The sequence below is a fragment of the Panicum virgatum genome, chromosome 4K (assembly GCF_016808335.1).
Source record: "Panicum virgatum strain AP13 chromosome 4K, P.virgatum_v5, whole genome shotgun sequence".
Lineage (NCBI taxonomy): Eukaryota > Viridiplantae > Streptophyta > Magnoliopsida > Poales > Poaceae > Panicum > Panicum virgatum.
In genome coordinates this window covers 42,511,566-42,529,107 of record NC_053139.1, presented here as the reverse complement: position 1 = coordinate 42,529,107, position 17,542 = coordinate 42,511,566, and the positions used below count along the sequence as shown (strand labels likewise).

The window sequence follows — 17,542 nt, the reverse complement described above, 5'->3', positions numbered from 1 at the left end:
TGCCTAGAAGTTCCACCATGATTGGATAGTAGATGCTTACTTAGAATGGTTAATCAACTAGAATCTTGAAGCTAAAACCTGAAAGTAAGTACATACTCTTTATTGCTCTTCAGCAAAAGAAAACCAGAGCCTCACAAACCTTGCATAGTCTAGCTATAGTGGGCTACTTAGACCCGTTGCCGGTTATGTCTTGCTGAGTATTAGAATACTCAGCCTTGCTATTGAAACCCCTTTTTCAGGTATGACTTTTGAGGATCAGATCGCTAGCTTGACCTATCCTTGCTCATTGCCTCCTGGCTGGTCCGTAGAATGGGATACGTCTTCGGCCGGCAATGACTATGACGAGTGATACCATGCTTGGGCTAGCTTGGTATACTTTTGGCGACGTGTTGTAGTCATCGTGTTTCATCTTCCGCTGTTTAGACTCTGAACTTATAGTTATGGCTTGTATAACTGTTTTACTTAAGTTGGCTTTGTAATAAGGTTTTCAACTGGTTTGTAATCATTACTATGCCTGTGTTGTAAAAATTGTGGTTGTAATATCTCTGGACTCGCCTTCGTGCGGGGTATGCTTGTTCGATCCGAGAATCGGTGGTTGTATCGGGACGTTACCCGACAGACCAAAAATTGTTCCGTTTGAAGTGCGTTTAAGCTAATGTTGCCTTTAGGGTGATGGTTTACGCACTTGAGCCGGGATAATTTAGGCGGTTCTGCCACAGCAGCGGCCCGAGCTCGGCGACGGCTCTGGTGGCTGCGGTACTGCAGAGCTTGGGAAGGGGAGGTGGCAGCCGGAATGGCTTGGTGGTGGTGGAGAGCAGCTTGGGGCACCTTTTATAGGCAAGGAGAGGCGGTGGAGGGGAGGATGCGGTGGCCGGCCGGTGCTCTGCGCACGGGCAGTAATGGCGTGGGGCGGCGGGGCTTGCGCAGGTGATGCGACGGCACGGGCGCTGCGCTGTGCGGCGTCAACGACGACAGTGGGCGGGGCGAGCGCTGGTGACGCGACGCCTCGGCGCAGGCGGCGCTGTGCGTGCGTCAACGGCGAGCAGTGGGTGGCGTGCGCGTGCTCGCGTGGGCGGCTCGGCACGGCTGGTGTCGCGGCGTGCGCGCGAGCGTGGCGAGGAGCAGGGCCGGCGCTGGCAGGCGGCCGCGGCGTGGCGCGGTCGGCTCGGTGCGCCGGGGCTCGGTGCGCGCGGGCAAGCCCGGCAGCTCGCGCAGCGGGGCAGGTGAACTGGGCCGAGGCGCGTGCGGTGGCGAGCTGAGCAGCGAGCGGCGCGGGCGGTGCACGTGGGCACGCGCGCGGGCGGACCGGGGTCAGAGCAGAGCGGCGCGCGAGAGAGAGTGAGGCCCGAGCCGGGGCGGTGCGCCGAGCGGGGCGGCGCGTGCGAAGCGAGGGAGGGGCCGGCCTGGCGTGCGCGGGCGCGTGCGGCCAAGGAGCAGAGAAAGAAGAAAGGAGAAGGGAGAAGGGAGAAGAGAAAATGGAGAAAAAAGAAAAGAAAGGAAAGAGGAAAAGGGAAAAAAAGAAAATAGAAAATGGAAAAAGGGAAGTAAAAATGGGAAAAAGAAAAAGGGACGAGGGAGAGGGGGAGTGAGTGCGCTCCGGCGGCGTCCGCGGCCGTGGTCGGCCACGCGCGGTGTCGGTCACGCGCGCGCGGGCCAGGGAGCGAGCGCGGCTGGGTGCGCGGGCCAGGGGGCAAAGGCGCGTGCGGCCGGCGCTAATTGCGGTCGGCGGTCGCGCGTGGGCGATAGGCGGCCGTGTGATGCGGGATGGGACGGCGGTGAGGACAAAGAGAAAAGGGTTCGGTCGGCGGGGAATAAAAATGGAACGACGATTGGAACCGGACGGCGGAAAAAAAATCTAGGAGGGAAAATAGGGTTTAGGGTTAATCGAGCTCAACGATGAAAACGAGTTTTGCACAAAATTTTAGCGTGTGATTTATTTGGTGAATTTTTGGGATGTTACAGTCAAGTCCCTTTGTTTTGAGAGCCGGGACCGTGAGCGTGAATTATTGGCGGAGGCGGGTGGCTCGTTTTGCTTTCCTCTAATGGAAAAAGTCCTGATGGCGAGTGGACTGATGAACATGCTGGAGAGTGCGCAAGATTTGTCGCTGAAGGCCTTCGTGGTTGTGCGCTATGCCGCTCGACAGTTGGCGGCCGAAGAGAGCTCAAAGGCTGCCGTCGCGGAGCTGGAGGCGAAGGTGGCTGCTCTGGAGAAAGAAAAAGAAGCACTGCAACGGCGCCTCGACAAATCTTCCGAAGAAAAGGCGACCCTCACTACGGAGCTGCAGGCAGCAGCTGACCGGGCGGTGAAGGCGGAGGATGCAGCGAAGGCCGCGAAGTTGCTCGAAGACGACGCCGCTCTTATGCACAAACGTTTCCATTCCTTCAAGGAGTCGGTGAGAGCGGGGGCGACCAAGCTTCAGAAAGAGCTTCCGGACATCCTGAAGAAGTACGGGCTTGATGCTCCTGATGTATCTTCGGGGGACACCATCGGGGTGGACGACTTCTTCAAGTGGCTCCGAGCATGTATTGCTATGCTGGACGCTGGGGCTCATTTCAACGAGGATATTAGCGTTGTTGTCGCCGTTCGCACTCTAAGTGTTGCGGTGTACATCTTGTTCCCTTCCGAAGCTGCCAGCGCCAGCACTATGACGAAAGCCCAGCTCCATTGCCTCCACGATGAAGGTTTTCCCTGGCCCGGAGAAGACGCAGTTCGCCTGGAGGCGCTACCCGCTCTTTGCGAAGAACATTGCCAAAAATTTCATGGACCACTTCTTCAAGGGCGAAGGCCACACGATCATGCACCGCGAAGTTGAATGAATGAAGGCCCAGGTACTTTCGTCTTTTTTTATGCGCCTTTTCTTCGCCCTGAAATGCATCTTAACATATGTGGGAATTCGTGTTTTTTAGCTTCAAGCCAAAGCCGACGCTATTGCGGAGCCCATCCTTGCCGAAGCTCTGACTGCTGATGCCGAAGGTGGTGGCGACCACGCCGGCGGAGGCGCTACGCCGCCTTCTGGCGATGATGGCGGTGAGGGAGCGGTCGGCGAGGGAGGAAATGCTGGCGGCGGTCGTGGGGCAACCGACCGAGCCCTTGCGGCCGAAGACCAAGCCACGGGGGGGCTCTTCTCACCCTGCAACTGGCGAGGTGTGAGGGCCGTGGTCGTGTGACAGTCCACTTTTGTGTTGTAATTATGATTTTTTTGGAAACTAACACCTTCGGTGCCTGCGCAGGACCCTGCGTTGGCCATGTGCAGGTGACCGAAGGCGTGCTGCCTCACCAGCTGAAGCGAGGGAATTTCTATGTTGCTGGTGCATCCTGGGCGAAGTTTCATATTCGTTACCCTTTGGTTCCATTTGAAGAATTTTGGGCAGATAGGGAGCGCGTTTACGATCTTCGGAACACCGATACGAAGCGTTTTTTTGTAGAATTTCAGCGTAATCCCGAAAAACACGCGAAGATCTTTGCTGACCGCGTGCTTCGTCGCGAAATAAAACGGATTCTCGATACCGATAGGCCGTATAGTGCTCCCGCCGGTCTCCGTGAGCCAAAACCGGAGCCGGTGGACGAAGAGCCCCTGTCGCCTCATGAATTTATGTACCGACTCAAAGGCATCTTTGACGAGAGCTCTAGTTAATTTGCGTTGCCCTCGGTTTCAGGGGACGACTTCGAAGCATTTCTTCGACGGACAGCCGAAGAAATAATAGATGTGGCGGTCCGGGAAATCATATCTGAGGTGGACCGCCTAGTCTTCGAGGAAGAGGCCTCGGATGTAACTATGTAATTTATTTCTTCGTGCTTTCACGCGAACTGTATCTTCACGGTGTAATAAACATGTACTTTGTGTGTAATAAATTATGTATTTTTTTGGCATTTATCCTTCGACTGTGCACAAATATATTCTGCGAAGCGCCACCCCCCCTTTGTGCAGGCGAGGTTACAAACGCCTTTTTGTTCGTTTATCTTCACTGGCGTCATGTGTGTTTCTTGTTTTGCGAAGCGCCACCCCCCCCCTTCGCTCGACTGGCGGGGATGATGACTGTGAAACGTGTTTTAGCACCTCCGGCCTCTTGTTTTAATTATGCATGCCTTTGACTTCGGCTTTGCTCGTGAGGACTTGCCCAGGGTTCTTCGGCTCTTTTGCCGGAGAGGTTAGCGCCTAGCCTTCGGCTTTCGCGCGAAAGGACTTTCCACCCTTCATTTTCATGCGACGGGATTTTGTTAGGGGACCTTCGGCTCTTTAGCCGGAAAGGTTCGCGCCTAGCCTTCGGCTTTCGCGCGACAGGACTTTCCACCCTTCGCTTTCATGCGACGGGATTTTGTTGGGGACCTTCGGCTCTTTAGCCGGAAAGGTTCGCGCCTAGCCTTCGGCTTTCGCGCGACAGGACTTTCCACCCTTCGCTTTTATGCGACGGGATTTTGTTAGGGTACCTTCGGCTCTTTAGCCGGAAAGGTTCGCGCCTAGCCTTCGGCTTTCGCGCAACAGGACTTTCCACCCTTCGCTTTCATGCGACGGGATTATGTTAATTTCTTCGGAAGTGAAGCTAAGAGGAGCGAAGCCCTTAATCGGGGTTGCGCCTCGTGCTTACTTCTTTCGAGCGTTATGGCTTGCACTTCGCACCGATGACTCCCCTCTTCGCTTTGACGAAGAGGGATAGACGCTTCGGCGCCTTTGCAGCGTGCCTGTTCCTTCGACTCTTTTGTGGGGGCCTTGTTTATATTTCACAAGGGGTTACATAGGGTTCCGCCTAGTTAAAAATCTCACACCTTCGGCGCCCGAGTGGACACTCGAAAGCTTCCCCCGTGAGGAAAAGAGTACGGGCCCTTCGGTACATTGTGCGGATTTACACATGAGAAAAAGGAAAAATGCAAAAAGAAGAAGAATTTGCCCTACGAGCCCCTTCGGTTATTTTCCTCCGGTGGCTTTTACACATTTCCTACACGTAGTACTTCTGTAGCATGTCCTTGTTCCATGAATAAGGGTCTTCGGTGCCTTCTAGCGTTCGGAGCCTGCAGGCCTCTGGCCTTGCCATAGATGCGACGATAAATGGGTCTTCCCACTTGCTGTGCATCTTGCCCTTTTGCTTGGCCTTCGGTATTCTTAGAAGCACCACGTCGCCCTCTTTGATGTTTCTGGGCTTCACTTTCTTATTCTTCCACCTTCGTGTTTCCTCTTGATATTTTCCCAAATTAATTGTTGCTTGTATTTTGCCAGCTTCGATTGTGTCAATTGAGGGCTTGATGTCTTCTTCGATGTTTTCTGCCCCTTCGGCTGTTCTCCAGGATTTGAGTTTGATTTCCTCAGGTGTTACGGCTTCTTCACCATATAGAAGCTTGAAAGGGGTGAACTTCGTGGTCCTGGACTCTGTTGTGTTATGAGACCATATGACTCTCGGCAGCTCGTCTGCCCATTTCCCCTTCGGCAGCTCAGTGACATTTTTCTTGATGCCTGCGAAGAGGATGCCGTTGGCCCTTTCCACCGCGCCGTTGGACTGTGGGTGGTAGACCGACGCGAAGCATAAGTTGGTGCCAAGTTGAGTGGTGAACTCCCTGAAAGTTGCACAGTCGAACTGCTTGCCATTGTCCACTGTAACCTCCTTCGGGACCCTGAAGCGGCAGACGATGTTCTGCCAAAAGAATTTTTGCAGGGCTCCTGCTGTGATGTCCCTGAGTGCTTTAGCCTCGACCCATTTGGAGAAGTACTCTACCGCCACAGCGGCGTACTTGTAATTTCCTGGAGCTGTAGGCAATGGTCCAATAATATCAATGCCCCATCGCGCGAGGGGCCATACCGGAGGCAGTAGCTGCACCTCGTCGGGTGGGAATTTGCTGTATGGGGCATGCCTTTGGCAATTTGGACATGTGCGAACCACATCGTGAGCGTCCGCCACGGCCGATAGCCAATAAAATCCTTCGCGGAAAGCTTTGCCGACCAGGGCCCTCGTTGCGATGTGTGAAGAACACATCCCTGCATGTATCTCTTCAAGCAGCTGTTTGCCTTCTTCGCGTGAGATGCACTTTAGGAGTGGTGCGCAGACTCCCCACGGTATAACTCTTCGCCTATGATTCTGTAATTCCTGGCCCGAAGTGCCATTCTCTTCTCTTCCTTCTCATCCTCCGGGACGAAGTGTCCGTGAAGATAGGCCATTATGGCGGCCCTCCAGTCTTCGCTGGTTATGGCGTTGACGAATTTGGCTGGTTCTTTGGCACAATTGACGGAGGCCTGCTTTAATGTCTCGAAGAAGACATCTGGCGGTAATGGATCGAACTGCGCTGCTGCCTTCGCCAGTTGATCAGCTTGCTTATTCTTCGTTCTGGAGAAACTGCGGATACTAAACCCGAGGAAGTATTTCTCCATGCTTCGCACTGCTGCCAGGTACTTCGCCAATTCTGGCTTGAGAGCCCTGTTTGACTTGTTTATTTGGCCTGTGATCAACTCTGAATCAGACCTGATCGTTAATCTTCGTGCGCCCAGCGCTCTTGCTTTGCGAAGACCCAAGAAAAGGCCTTCGTATTCTGCGACATTGTTGGTGCACCTTTGAAGTCAAGTCTGACTGCGTACTTCAGTTGCGTACCCGAAGGTGCTGTCAGGACTACTGAAGCTCCCGCTCCGTCTCTCAGGTAAGCCCCATCACACTCAAGTTGCCATATTGCTTCTATCTTCGGCTGATATTGCGAAGGTGCGACTGGGGTCCAGTCTGCGATGAAGTCTGCCAAGACCTGTGACTTGATTGCTGATCTGTAGACGAAGTCAATGGTGTGCTCGGCTAATTTCATAGCCCATTTGCCTATCCTGCCGGAGGCTTCTCTGTTTTCAAACATGTCCCGAACTAGGAAAGTGGTTGGAACCTTGATTTTGTGGCTCTGGAAGTAGTAACGAAGCTTGCGTGCTGCCATGACCACCGCATATGCCATTTTCTCTATTTCTGAGTATAGCAATTTTGACCCGTTTAGGGCTTCGGAAATGAAGTATATAGGCACCTGTGTCAATGCCCCTTCGACCGCGCGCTCTTCTACGAGAGCAGCACTTACGTCTGCACCTGATGTGGAGATGTATAACAACAACTCCTTCTCCGAAGGGCTGGACATGACTGCCAATTTCTCAATGTACTGCTTGAGGTCTTCGAAGGCCTTCGCCTGCTCTTCACCCCATTCTAAGTTGCCAGAGCCTTTCAGCGCCTTGAAGAATGGGAGGCACTTCTCTACTGACTTCGAGATGAATCTGTTCAGCGAAGCCAACCTGCCTATTAACTTTTGCACCCCCTTTCTTGTGGTAGGCGGCTTCAACCGCCTAATGGCTTCAATCTTCTCCGGGTTTGCCTCGATTCCCCTTTCGGTGATCATGCAGCCCAATAGTTTGCCTCTTCGCACGCCGAAGACACATTTCTCTGAGTTCAGCTTGAGGCCATGGCGACGAAGATTCACAAATGTTTCGCAAAGATCTTGGATATGATCCTCCTTCTTTTTGCTTCTCACAACCACGTCATCGACGTATGCGGAGATGTTTCTCCCCAATTGATCCCCCAATACTTTTTTGATCATTCTGTTGAAAGTGCATCCGGCATTGCGAAGGCCCTCCGGCATTCTCACGTAGCAATATGTCCCAAAGGGGGTGGTGAAACTGGTCTTCTCTTCGTCTGCCTTGTTCATGAATATCTGGTGATAGCCTGAGAGACAGTCCAACATACTGAGCATCTCCGAGCAAGCTGCTGCATCGACTAGGGTGTCAATTCATGGTAGTGGGTATTCGTCCTTCGGGCACGCCTTGTTCAAGATTGTGAAGTCAATGCACATTCGCCACTTCCCGTTCTTCTTCGGTACCATGACAACATTTGCTGGCCACTCCGGGTACTGGACCTCGCGGATGACGCCCGCGTCCAGCAATTTTTGTACCTCGGCCTGAGCCACTTTCTGCCTTTCTTCGGACATTGACCTTTGGCCCTGCTTTACTGGTTTTGCCTTCGGGTTCACCCTGAGCTCATGCTCGATGACTTCTCGACTGACCCCTCGCGGATCCGAAGAGGACCAAGCAAACACATCTTGATTGTTGCGGAGAAAATGTATAAGCCTGGCTTCTTCGGCCTCTTCAAGCCCTTTTCCGATGATCACCATTCGGTCGGGCACATCTTCGCACAATGGCACCTTCTTTGTGTGTTCCGCTGGGGATACCCCCCTGACTTCTCTGGCTCTTCGCTGTTTGCTGCCTCATTGTCCTCATTTGGGGTTTCAATGACATGGACATTCTTGTTTGCGATTGATGTGTTGTCTTCGCACCTTCTTGCTTCTTCTTGGTTGCCAAAGACTGTGACAATTCCTTCGGCCGTAGGCAGCTTCATGCATAGGTACGACTGATGGATTACTGCTGCGAATTTGACCAAGGTGTTGCGGCCGAAGATGGCGTTGTAGGGGTAGTTAATGTCGACCACATCGAAGGTTATTGCTTCGGTTCTCTGTGTTGCACCTTCGCCGAATGTGACATTGAGCTCTACTTTCCAAGAGCTTTGATTCTCTTGCCTCCGAAGCCAATGAGCGGATACTGTGACTTCTTCAGCGCTATTTTTGTGAACCCCATTTTGACGAAGCACTGCCACACGAGGATATCTGCAGAGCTCCCATTGTCCACCAAGATTCTTCCTACATCATTCCCTACGAAGTGCACTGAATTCTTGCCGATGTTTGCCCTTATGACGAGGGGGTCATTATGTGGGTAGTGCTGCGGCCGAAGGTCTGCCTGCGTGAAAGATATTGGGACATGCGACCAAGTTGTTCGGAAGCATCTGCCCTCACTGACGTGGGAAACGGTTCTTAAGTATTCTTTGCGCTGCTTCTTCGTCTCATGTACTGGTTCGTTAGATACTCCGGAGATGGCATTGATGATGTTGACCCTGCTGTCGGAGGGTCCCTCGCTTGCTCTTTCTGGTATCTGCCCCAGTTCGAGCTTCGGAGGTGGGGGTAAAGTTGTCAGGTCGTAAGACTGTGGCGTGGAGCTCCTCGACCATGTCTGACTATAGTGCGGAGGTGGTAGCATTGGTACTGATTGTTGCGAAGGTGGCGCATACGGTAGCGGATTGTAGTTGAAGACCGGGTATGACACCGGCCAATTTGGCGTAGGAGCTCAAGTGGTTGCCGTCGCCGAAGACTGAGGTGGCAACTGCGAGGTATGATTGACTGGCTTCGCTGGCTGGGAATTCTGCCGGTCAAATTCTTCTTTTCTTTCAATGGCGAAGGGGCATTCATTTGTCCAATGGCCTTTGTCCTTCCCGTGGAAGAAACAGAATGGAATTTTCTCTCTTTGACCGCCACTGTCTCTTCGGCCTTTGTTGTGTCGTTCTTCGCGATGGTGACGATCATTGCGGTTGGATCTTTCTTCGTGGCGGTCCCTCTCGCCTTTGCCCCTGTGATGGTGTCTATGCTCTCAGGGGGGGTTCTTCTTCGGACACGTTGTTCACTGTTCTTTTCTGCTTCGGCTCGTCAGCATGCCATGGTTTTGACTGGGGACCTCTCGCTGCTTCGCGACTTCTCCTGCTCGTTCTTCTCCTCGAGCCTTCTCCTCTTCGCACGGTCGGATATGCAATATTCTTGCATTATCTCGAACAGCTTCGTGACTGTCTTCGGCTTGCGCCGGGATATGCACTCTCCGCATGGTCCCAGGTTGATCCCCTTCACCACCGAATCGATGATGCTCTGGTCGGCAACATTTGGTGCTCTTGCGCGAAGCTTCATGACACTTTGAAGATATTCTTGCAAGGTCATGCTTCTTTGCCTTAGATCGTGAAAATCGCAAGATGTGACTTCGTCGGGCCTCACGGCGTGGAAACTTGCACATAACTCGAGGTGAAGCTGCTTCCAAGACAGAATGGTTCCTGGTGGAATGTTTGCATACCATCGCTGTGCCAAGCCCTTCAATGCGAGGACGAGCGCCTTTGCTTTACACGCGGTGCCTCCTCCTGATGCTTCTATGGTGGCTTCGTATTTGAGGAGGAACTCTTCGGGGTCTGACTCCCCATCAAACTGCGGCAATATTGCTGGGTTGAGGCGATGAGGCTACTGCACCTCCTCCAGTTCTTCGGACAATGGTGATATTCTTTGATGCCTTCTTCGATAATGCTCTTCGGTGTCTGACTCAAAGTGGTCAGAGATCTCTTCGACCGGCACGAGCTTTGGGCGGAACCTTGGTGGTTTTTGTTGCCGCGGGTTGACCCCGATCATCTCCTTCTGCGGTGGTGGTGGTGGAGGTGCCTGCAATTTCTCGAGCTACAGCCGCTGGGCACGGAGCTTCTCCTGCATCGCCTTGCAGCGAAGCTCCTCCTCCCTCAACTTGTTGTACTGCTCTTGACGTTCTGCTTCGGTGAGCATGGTCTGCTTCCCCTTCACTCTCGTCGTTATCTGTGGCTCCGAGGGTTCTGCTTCCAAGGCCTGCTGCTGAGCCCTTCGCACCTCTTCGATGCGAGCGTCGATGCGATGCATCGTCGCGATGTCTTCGGCTGAGACGCCGAGGTCCAGAAGGTTGACTTCAAGCTGGCCATCTACAAGGGCGTCGACGGAGATGCCGTCGCTGCTAGCCCCGTTCGCTTGTGTTGCTGCCGCTTCGCCCTGCGAGGGTGTTGTCGTCGTCGTCGTGTCCTCCGAAGTGGCTCCGGTAGTTCCTCTCTTCTTCGTCGCCGCCATGTGGTGTATCGAACCGACGGGTGGGCGCCAAACTGTTGGTGGAGAGCGTCTCCGGAACAGAGGGACACTACAACAGTAATGAATGAAGACGCAAAACAAGGAGGAAAGGTTTTCTATCTCTATTACATATGTCCCATCAATGGGCATGACAAGGAGTATTTATAGGTGGCGTTACATCTCCTAGATACAATTACGATTTTGCACCCTTACAACGGTCATATTCTCGGAATATTCCTAAATGTACATGTAATTTTGCTAGGGCAACGTGAGTGCGCTACAGCTTAGACGGGCCCGTACTTCCAGACGGTCCTCTTTGTCCATCTCGTCGAAGGTCATGGGACCCACTTGATGACTCCTTGTCCTGACGGCTGCGTCGCCAGGTCTTCGCGTATCTTCGTCTTACTACCCGAAGAAAAGCGAAGATGGTTGACCTCTACATTCGCTCCTGGCGTTGACTTCAACGTACACGCCGTCTGGTCTTCGCGGACCTTCGGCGTCCGATCCGAAGGTGGTGTCCCCAATAATGTTTTTAGCCTAAATGAACCCTCCAACCCTCTTTTGTACTACTTTTACATTAATATAGTGTATAACATGTTTTACATTGTATTTGTATACTTTTGTATGCACGTTTTTTTGTTTAACTTCAAATGCCCGCAAAGTATACTAAATGAACGAATATTTGAAAAAAATTGACACCATTAGATTCGTTGCAACTTGAAGTATTTTTAGGATTTTTTTTATTTTTTTGAATTTAAATTTGAATTTTAAATTTGGGCCGGTTTGAAACCGTCTCAAACCGGAACCAGTCCGGACCGGTTTGACCGGTTACCGCGGTATCCGGATCGGTTCCGGTCGGTAAATTTAACCCTGCTCCTAACACCATCTAATACAATATAAAATGCTCGATTTCTATTTATTTATTATTTTAATTTTTTCCTTAAAGTGGACTATGTCATCTTGTTTGCTTGTACAGCGTCATTTGTTAGGGGCTTAAATACTTTTTTTCCTTTTTTTATGGAGGGTGAGGAACATAATGTTACCGAAAAAAAATCCACCAAATACCATGCGCTATTGAAATTTGCATAGCCATGTCTCCTATATCCATTTTGCTGTCAGGCTTGAACACAACAAAATTTTATTGGAGATAAAAGAAAATGCTCTTTTCAAAAATAAAATAAAATGCAGAACGTCTTCTCTAAGTTTCTACTTAACAAGTAACCTAGTAAAATAACATGGAAGTAAATCTTAACTATTGATAGGAATGTCACACCTCACCTTTTGACATTTAAGCTATCTTTAGCACACGCTCATCATTTTATTGATTGTTATAATTCTTATGATTATGAAAACACAATTGATTAAAGGAAGATTTATATAAAGGACCTCAAATGTACTATAGATACCATACTTATTTCATGATTTCAATATTTGGCACATGATTTTCACAATTCTTACAAAAGAGTAACTTATTTAGATCCTGAGCTTCAATGTGGTATAAACATCATGTTATCACTCGACAAAATGATCGCTCAACAGGGATTAAATTTCAGATATGTCTCATTAATGTTGGGTTTTAGCGGTAGGCTGCGGCGAGATGACTGTGATAGTTTTATTAATTTTGAAGCACGTTAATCTAGTATACTCCCTCCATCCTGGAATATAAAGTATTTTGTTTGTTTATAAGTTAAAGTAGTCTAAATTTGATCAAATTTAAAGAGAATAACAGATATTGTATTAAGTAAATTATAAAAGTATATTATATAATTGATCTTATTATTCTCATTTAATATTCAAAATATTGTTAACTTTTTCTATGAATTTGATCAAATTTAGAGTGGTTTGACTTAGAACAAATTAAAATATCTTGTATCTTAGTTAGGGAGTGAGTATCGTGCATTAGGATCTCTAGCATGAAAAAACTAAAAAAAAATGATGCAACTGAGGCGACCGTGTAGCAGCGCCCGAGGAAACAGGGCGCTGTAGCAATTTATCCCAACGACAGCTGTGATACAAGTCACCGGGGGCGGAGCCTCCCCGTTCCTCCCTCGCTTTCCCCTGTTCCTCGCTTCCTCCCCTTTCCCACGGCAAGAAACCACGCTGCCAGCCTGCCACCGTCCCTCGATCCCAATCCCTCCCTCTCGCGATCGCAAACGGACGTCGACTCGTCCGGTCGGCCCCGCCTCGCCAATCAGCCTCAATCCGCCGCTTCCTGCTGGTGTGTCTGGTTGGTTCGTGCTCTGTGTCGGAGGCTGGAGCCGAGATGACAATGCCAGGGTCTCCGGCGAGACCGAGCTTCTCGTCCCTCCGCGGCGCCCGGTGGCGCGCCGATCTCGGCATCCTCCCCGGCTCCGCCGCTGTCTCCATCGACGAGCTCCGCCGCGCCGCCGCGGACACCCGCCGGAGGTTTCGTCTCGGGGCATTCCATTTCTTGTTGCGTTCCACCACGGAGAAGCTTCATCCGTTTCTTGAAATGTTTAGCTACTCGGCAAATCTTTTTTCTTTTTGGACCTAATTTTCTTGGATCGATCTATCTTAGACTCTGATCTTAAGAATCCTTGTTTCTTGAGATACCAAAAATGCGATGCGATGCCACTGTTCTGTTTATCTTTCTTGCATTTTGTGTTTTGTTGGATTCAATGTTAACAAACTAGCAAGCGATTGGAAATACTGGATTGTAACTAGTGCACTCTCCTGCAAGTGAAACAAGCTTATGGCTTGGATATGCTGATCAAGTAATAAAAAATGCAAATTATCAGGAACCGGATGATCTTTGTTGTTACTGCTTTTTAGTATGGGGTAAAAGATGCAAATATTGTTAGGCCTCAGGTCTTTTGACTCTTGAGCTTCAATTGCTGTTTGATGCAGATATGCTAATCTGCGGAGAAGGCTATTAATAGATCCCCATCTTTCCAAGGATGAAGCAGGTGCCCCTGACTTGATTGTGGAGAATCCACTGTCACAGAACCCAGGTAGGTACTAGCTTTTGTCTTTAAAGTATGTTCTCTGAGTTGTCGTTGCTTGCAATACCAGGCATTCACTTGATATACTCACACTTTAATAAACACATGTAGATTAGACTGTTACATAAGATGTTCAAGCGCACTTTGCCAGCACAACTGTTGCATAAGATATTCAAGGGACTTTGTTTTTTGAGGGAAGATATTCAAGGGACTTTGCCAGCCTCATAATGTTTAATGCATTGAGATTTTGTAAGAGTTATGCACTATTCATGCTAGAGTAAGAGATGAGTTGCAGTGTGCGGAGAAGACAATGAGATGTTATATACAGTATTCTTTTACTTAAAGTGGAGGGGATGCAGGCAGAAACGTTTCTGTTGCACTTTCATCTCAACGGATAATAGACTAGTTACAACCAACAGAAACACACTATTATTTTCCCATCAGTCAGACATTTTCTTGATTCAGCATTCAATACTATAGCAATGTAAGAAAGTGACACCTTTCGCAACTCGCCATTTGTGACATTAGTGTTTTTTAATAAATTTGTGCATCTTGAATGCAGACAGCACTTGGGGTCAATATTTCAGGAATGCGGAGCTTGAGAAAATGCTTAATCAAGATCTATCACGGCTGTATCCTGAACTGGGGGACTTCTTCCAAACAAGCGCATGTCAGTCTATGCTTGGACGTATATTGTTAGTATGGAGCCTTAGATACCCAGAGTTTGGTTACAGACAAGGTAACGCATTGACGCTTCAATCACTATGAGATTTTCTTCTCGTGAAAAATGTTTGATATCAATGGTTGATGGAAGATGTATACCTGCAACATGGTATGCCTAAGCAAAATCACAGCATACATTGCCCGTATCCCTTGGAGTTGGCTCCTAGATCTTGCGTTCATTCATTTTTTACCATGGAGCCACTATGGGCAACCAAAATTTCACTTCTAAAATAGCAGCCTAGTTCTTATGGCAAGTATTAATCTAATTTTTGTTGGGTATATCTATGCTGCACATTGAAGTAAAGTTTGTTTGACCTGTTTAGACGACTAAACATTATTTCTGCCAAAGGCAAAAACATAAGTGCGCGTCTTTGCAGTGATATGCCAAAACCTTTCTAAACTGCCAAGTCCAAATTAGGAGGAGTTCAACTTTTGTTTTATGATGACATAAGCATCCCTCTCTCCTATTATATGCGTTTGTCAACGTAAATCACTTTCCTCCTACAGGAATGCATGAACTCTTAGCTCCTCTTCTCTATGTCCTTCATGCTGATGTGCAGCACTTCAAACAAGTCAGGGACCTTCATGAAGAGCTTCTGGATGATGATTTTGATGGTCAAACTTTTCCAGATCGGTCAAAGCTGAACAGAAGTGACAGGAAAAACAATGTTGAGGGTAGAACATCTAAAATTAGAAGTTTGGCCGACCTTGATCCTGATACTAGGGATCTGTTCTTGATAAATGATGCATACGGAGCAGAGGGCGAGCTGGGCATTATTTTATCAGAAAAATTTATGGAGCATGATGCGTACTCTATGTTTGAGAATTTGATGAATGGTGCCCAAGGAGTGGTTGCTATCACTGACTTCTATTCTCTCAGTCCTGCACCAGAATCAAGCACTGGTTCAACACCTGTAAGGGAGGCATCATCTGCAATATATCACTTGCTTGCTAGTGTGGATTCCTCTCTTCATAGTCACCTTGTGGAATTGGGGGTGGAACCTCAATACTTTGCATTGCGATGGCTCCGTGTCCTATTTGGTCGTGAATTTTCACTTGACAATCTTCTGTTTATTTGGGATGAAATATTCTCTTCTCCTAACCATTCATATTCTACCGACATCAGTACGACTGACTATCAGTTTAAAGTCTTAAGTTCTCCTCGTGGGGCACTGATTTTGTCAATGGCAGTCTCAATGATGCTTCATCTCAGATCCTCCTTGTTAGGGAGTGAACATGCCACTTCTTGCCTAGTGAGGTTGTTAAATTTTCCAGAAGATATTGACTTAAAGACATTAATTGAGAAAGCCACGATACTGCAATCTCTTGCCCTTGAAGCAAATCTTCCTTCATCTTCTGTGAGAGGAAAATCTCTCTTGACTACACCCAACTACTGGGAAGAGACATGGAAGATTCTCCAATCATCAATAGACCAAAAGGGTGGTGATGTCTTCAAGATGAAGGGAAGGGGCTTCTTGAGAAGAAGCTTGTCTAACACTAACACTGAATCAAATGTTTCCAGAAGCAAGGCTGCTAATTCTGAAAACAACAATTTTACTTCAACGGCTAGGCAGCCTACTATTGATGAACTTCGCAATACTAATGTAGTTCCTGCAAAGCTCATAAATAGTGTGCCACACATTCCTATAGAAGAACAAAAGGATCATATTGGTCAAAGTATTTCAGAGGCTATTGGGAGTAATCCAAAGAATGCTCATGAGACAGGCCAGCGTGATGGTTACTGCTCAACTTCAGGTGAAATTAAGGATTCTCTTGGAGCAGCCAGTGGGTATTTATCGAGGAGCAGTAGCACCTCTTTGTCATGTGGTACTGAATACGATCGTGATACCCATCATATGGAAGAACCATGTGTTCCCTGTGATGACAATGTGGTTAATGAGCCTTATCCACACTCCGGGTGCAGAGATAGAACTGATGAAGCAGCAACCACAATGAATCGAACATCTGGAATAGTGGATAGTCATCCAGTTCAACAGGAAAGACTCTGTTCTGGTGATGGAAAGTTGAAAATAAAATATGACCAAAATCCCACTATGGCTGAAGGTGGCCAAAAGGAAACATTGGTAATACGTTCGATTTCAAATACGGCTGATAAAGAGTTAACCAGAACATTAAGATATCTCGGTGAATCAATGGTTGAGAACATTCAGGTAACTTGCTTGACAAAAGCTAAAACGTGTATATTTCTTATCTGATTGATCCTTTCCTTTTGTAAAATTCATAATGTATATTGGTGATCCTATAGGTGTCTTATTCTTTTAGGACTCATAGGCTTACATTCTGATAATTGTTGACACTAGAAATGTTTAAAAAACAGTGAAGTTTGTACTTTCCATCCCCCCTGCTTTTCTGTCTAGTAAGTAAGAGGAAGAAAGGTCGGGACATGCATATAATGCGCCAGTTGTTGGATATGTACATGTTAAGCTTAGGTCATGCTGTACCTTTTGCTCATCTCTTTGCCCTTGTCTAATTTCTTAGTTTATATCACAGGCTATCGAGTTGCTATTTCAACCCAGTTCACTCTCAACTTCGGTGGAAAAACTTGAGAAATCTATGTCTAGAAGCACAGAGCAAGCTAAGGCGGTAGCAGCTCTAAAAGAACTAAGGAAGATCAGTGACCATCTACGTCAAATCTAACCAGTACAGCTATACATATTTTTTCTTCTCTATATATACGGTTTTATAGTTTCTATACATATCTACATTTGATAATGGATTTGATGTAACATGCCAACAGTGTATAACCATCTGATTGATTGGTAGATAGTAGTTTGTAAGATAAATCCTAATTGTACATCTGAACAGCTGTTTGATGGTTGCGAAGTTAAGGCTGAATATATATTTTTTTGGCTTGTGACCCAATAATAAATCTGCAAAGTTTATTCCAAATGTCCCGTTCTCTCTTTTTCTTTTTTTCCCTTTTTGAAAAGAAATCTTTCCTATTTTTGAGAACCAAAAAAAGATAGCTGTTATTGTCCCTGTGAGCCTCATCAGAGGTGCATCAGCTCACTAGAAATTCACCAAGAAAAAAATAACTCAAATCATATGCCATGTTGCTTGCGTCAGGTGCAACTTGACTTCCAGTTGATTCCGCTGTATAGGGTCCAGGTGGTACCAGGTGCTGGACTATATGGTGATCCAAAGAAGGGATCACAAAATGTATGATATGAAG

General features: G+C 48.2%; 1 protein-coding gene across 2 annotated transcripts; it reads left to right on the top strand.

Moving 5' to 3' along the window:
- Nucleotides 1-12,683: 12,683 nt before the first annotated feature.
- Nucleotides 12,684-17,259, top strand: LOC120704134 (TBC1 domain family member 5 homolog A-like). Of its 2 annotated transcripts, none has more exons than XM_039988410.1 (5): nucleotides 12,684-13,069; nucleotides 13,532-13,635; nucleotides 14,189-14,365; nucleotides 14,857-16,520; nucleotides 16,861-17,259. In XM_039988410.1, the coding sequence occupies exons 1-5, from the start codon at nucleotides 12,927-12,929 to the stop codon at nucleotides 17,005-17,007; spliced, it is 2,235 nt and encodes a 744-aa protein (XP_039844344.1). In that variant the 5' UTR covers nucleotides 12,684-12,926; the 3' UTR covers nucleotides 17,008-17,259. The 2 variants fall into 2 exon arrangements, with proteins under 2 accessions (XP_039844344.1, XP_039844345.1); XM_039988411.1 differs by lacking the exon at nucleotides 12,684-13,069 and adding an exon at nucleotides 13,738-14,110 and having other exon boundaries at nucleotides 13,086-13,635.
- The last annotated feature ends 283 nt before the right edge of the window (nucleotides 17,260-17,542 follow it).

Coding starts and splice junctions, on each gene's coding strand:
- LOC120704134 (XM_039988410.1), top strand. CDS start 12,927: ATGACAATGCCAGGGTCTCCGGCGAGACCGAGCTTCTCGTCCCTCCGC. Junction 13,636..14,188: donor TCCACTGTCACAGAACCCAG/GTAGGTACTAGC, acceptor TCTTGAATGCAG/ACAGCACTTGGGGTCAATAT. Junction 14,366..14,856: donor AGAGTTTGGTTACAGACAAG/GTAACGCATTGA, acceptor TTCCTCCTACAG/GAATGCATGAACTCTTAGCT.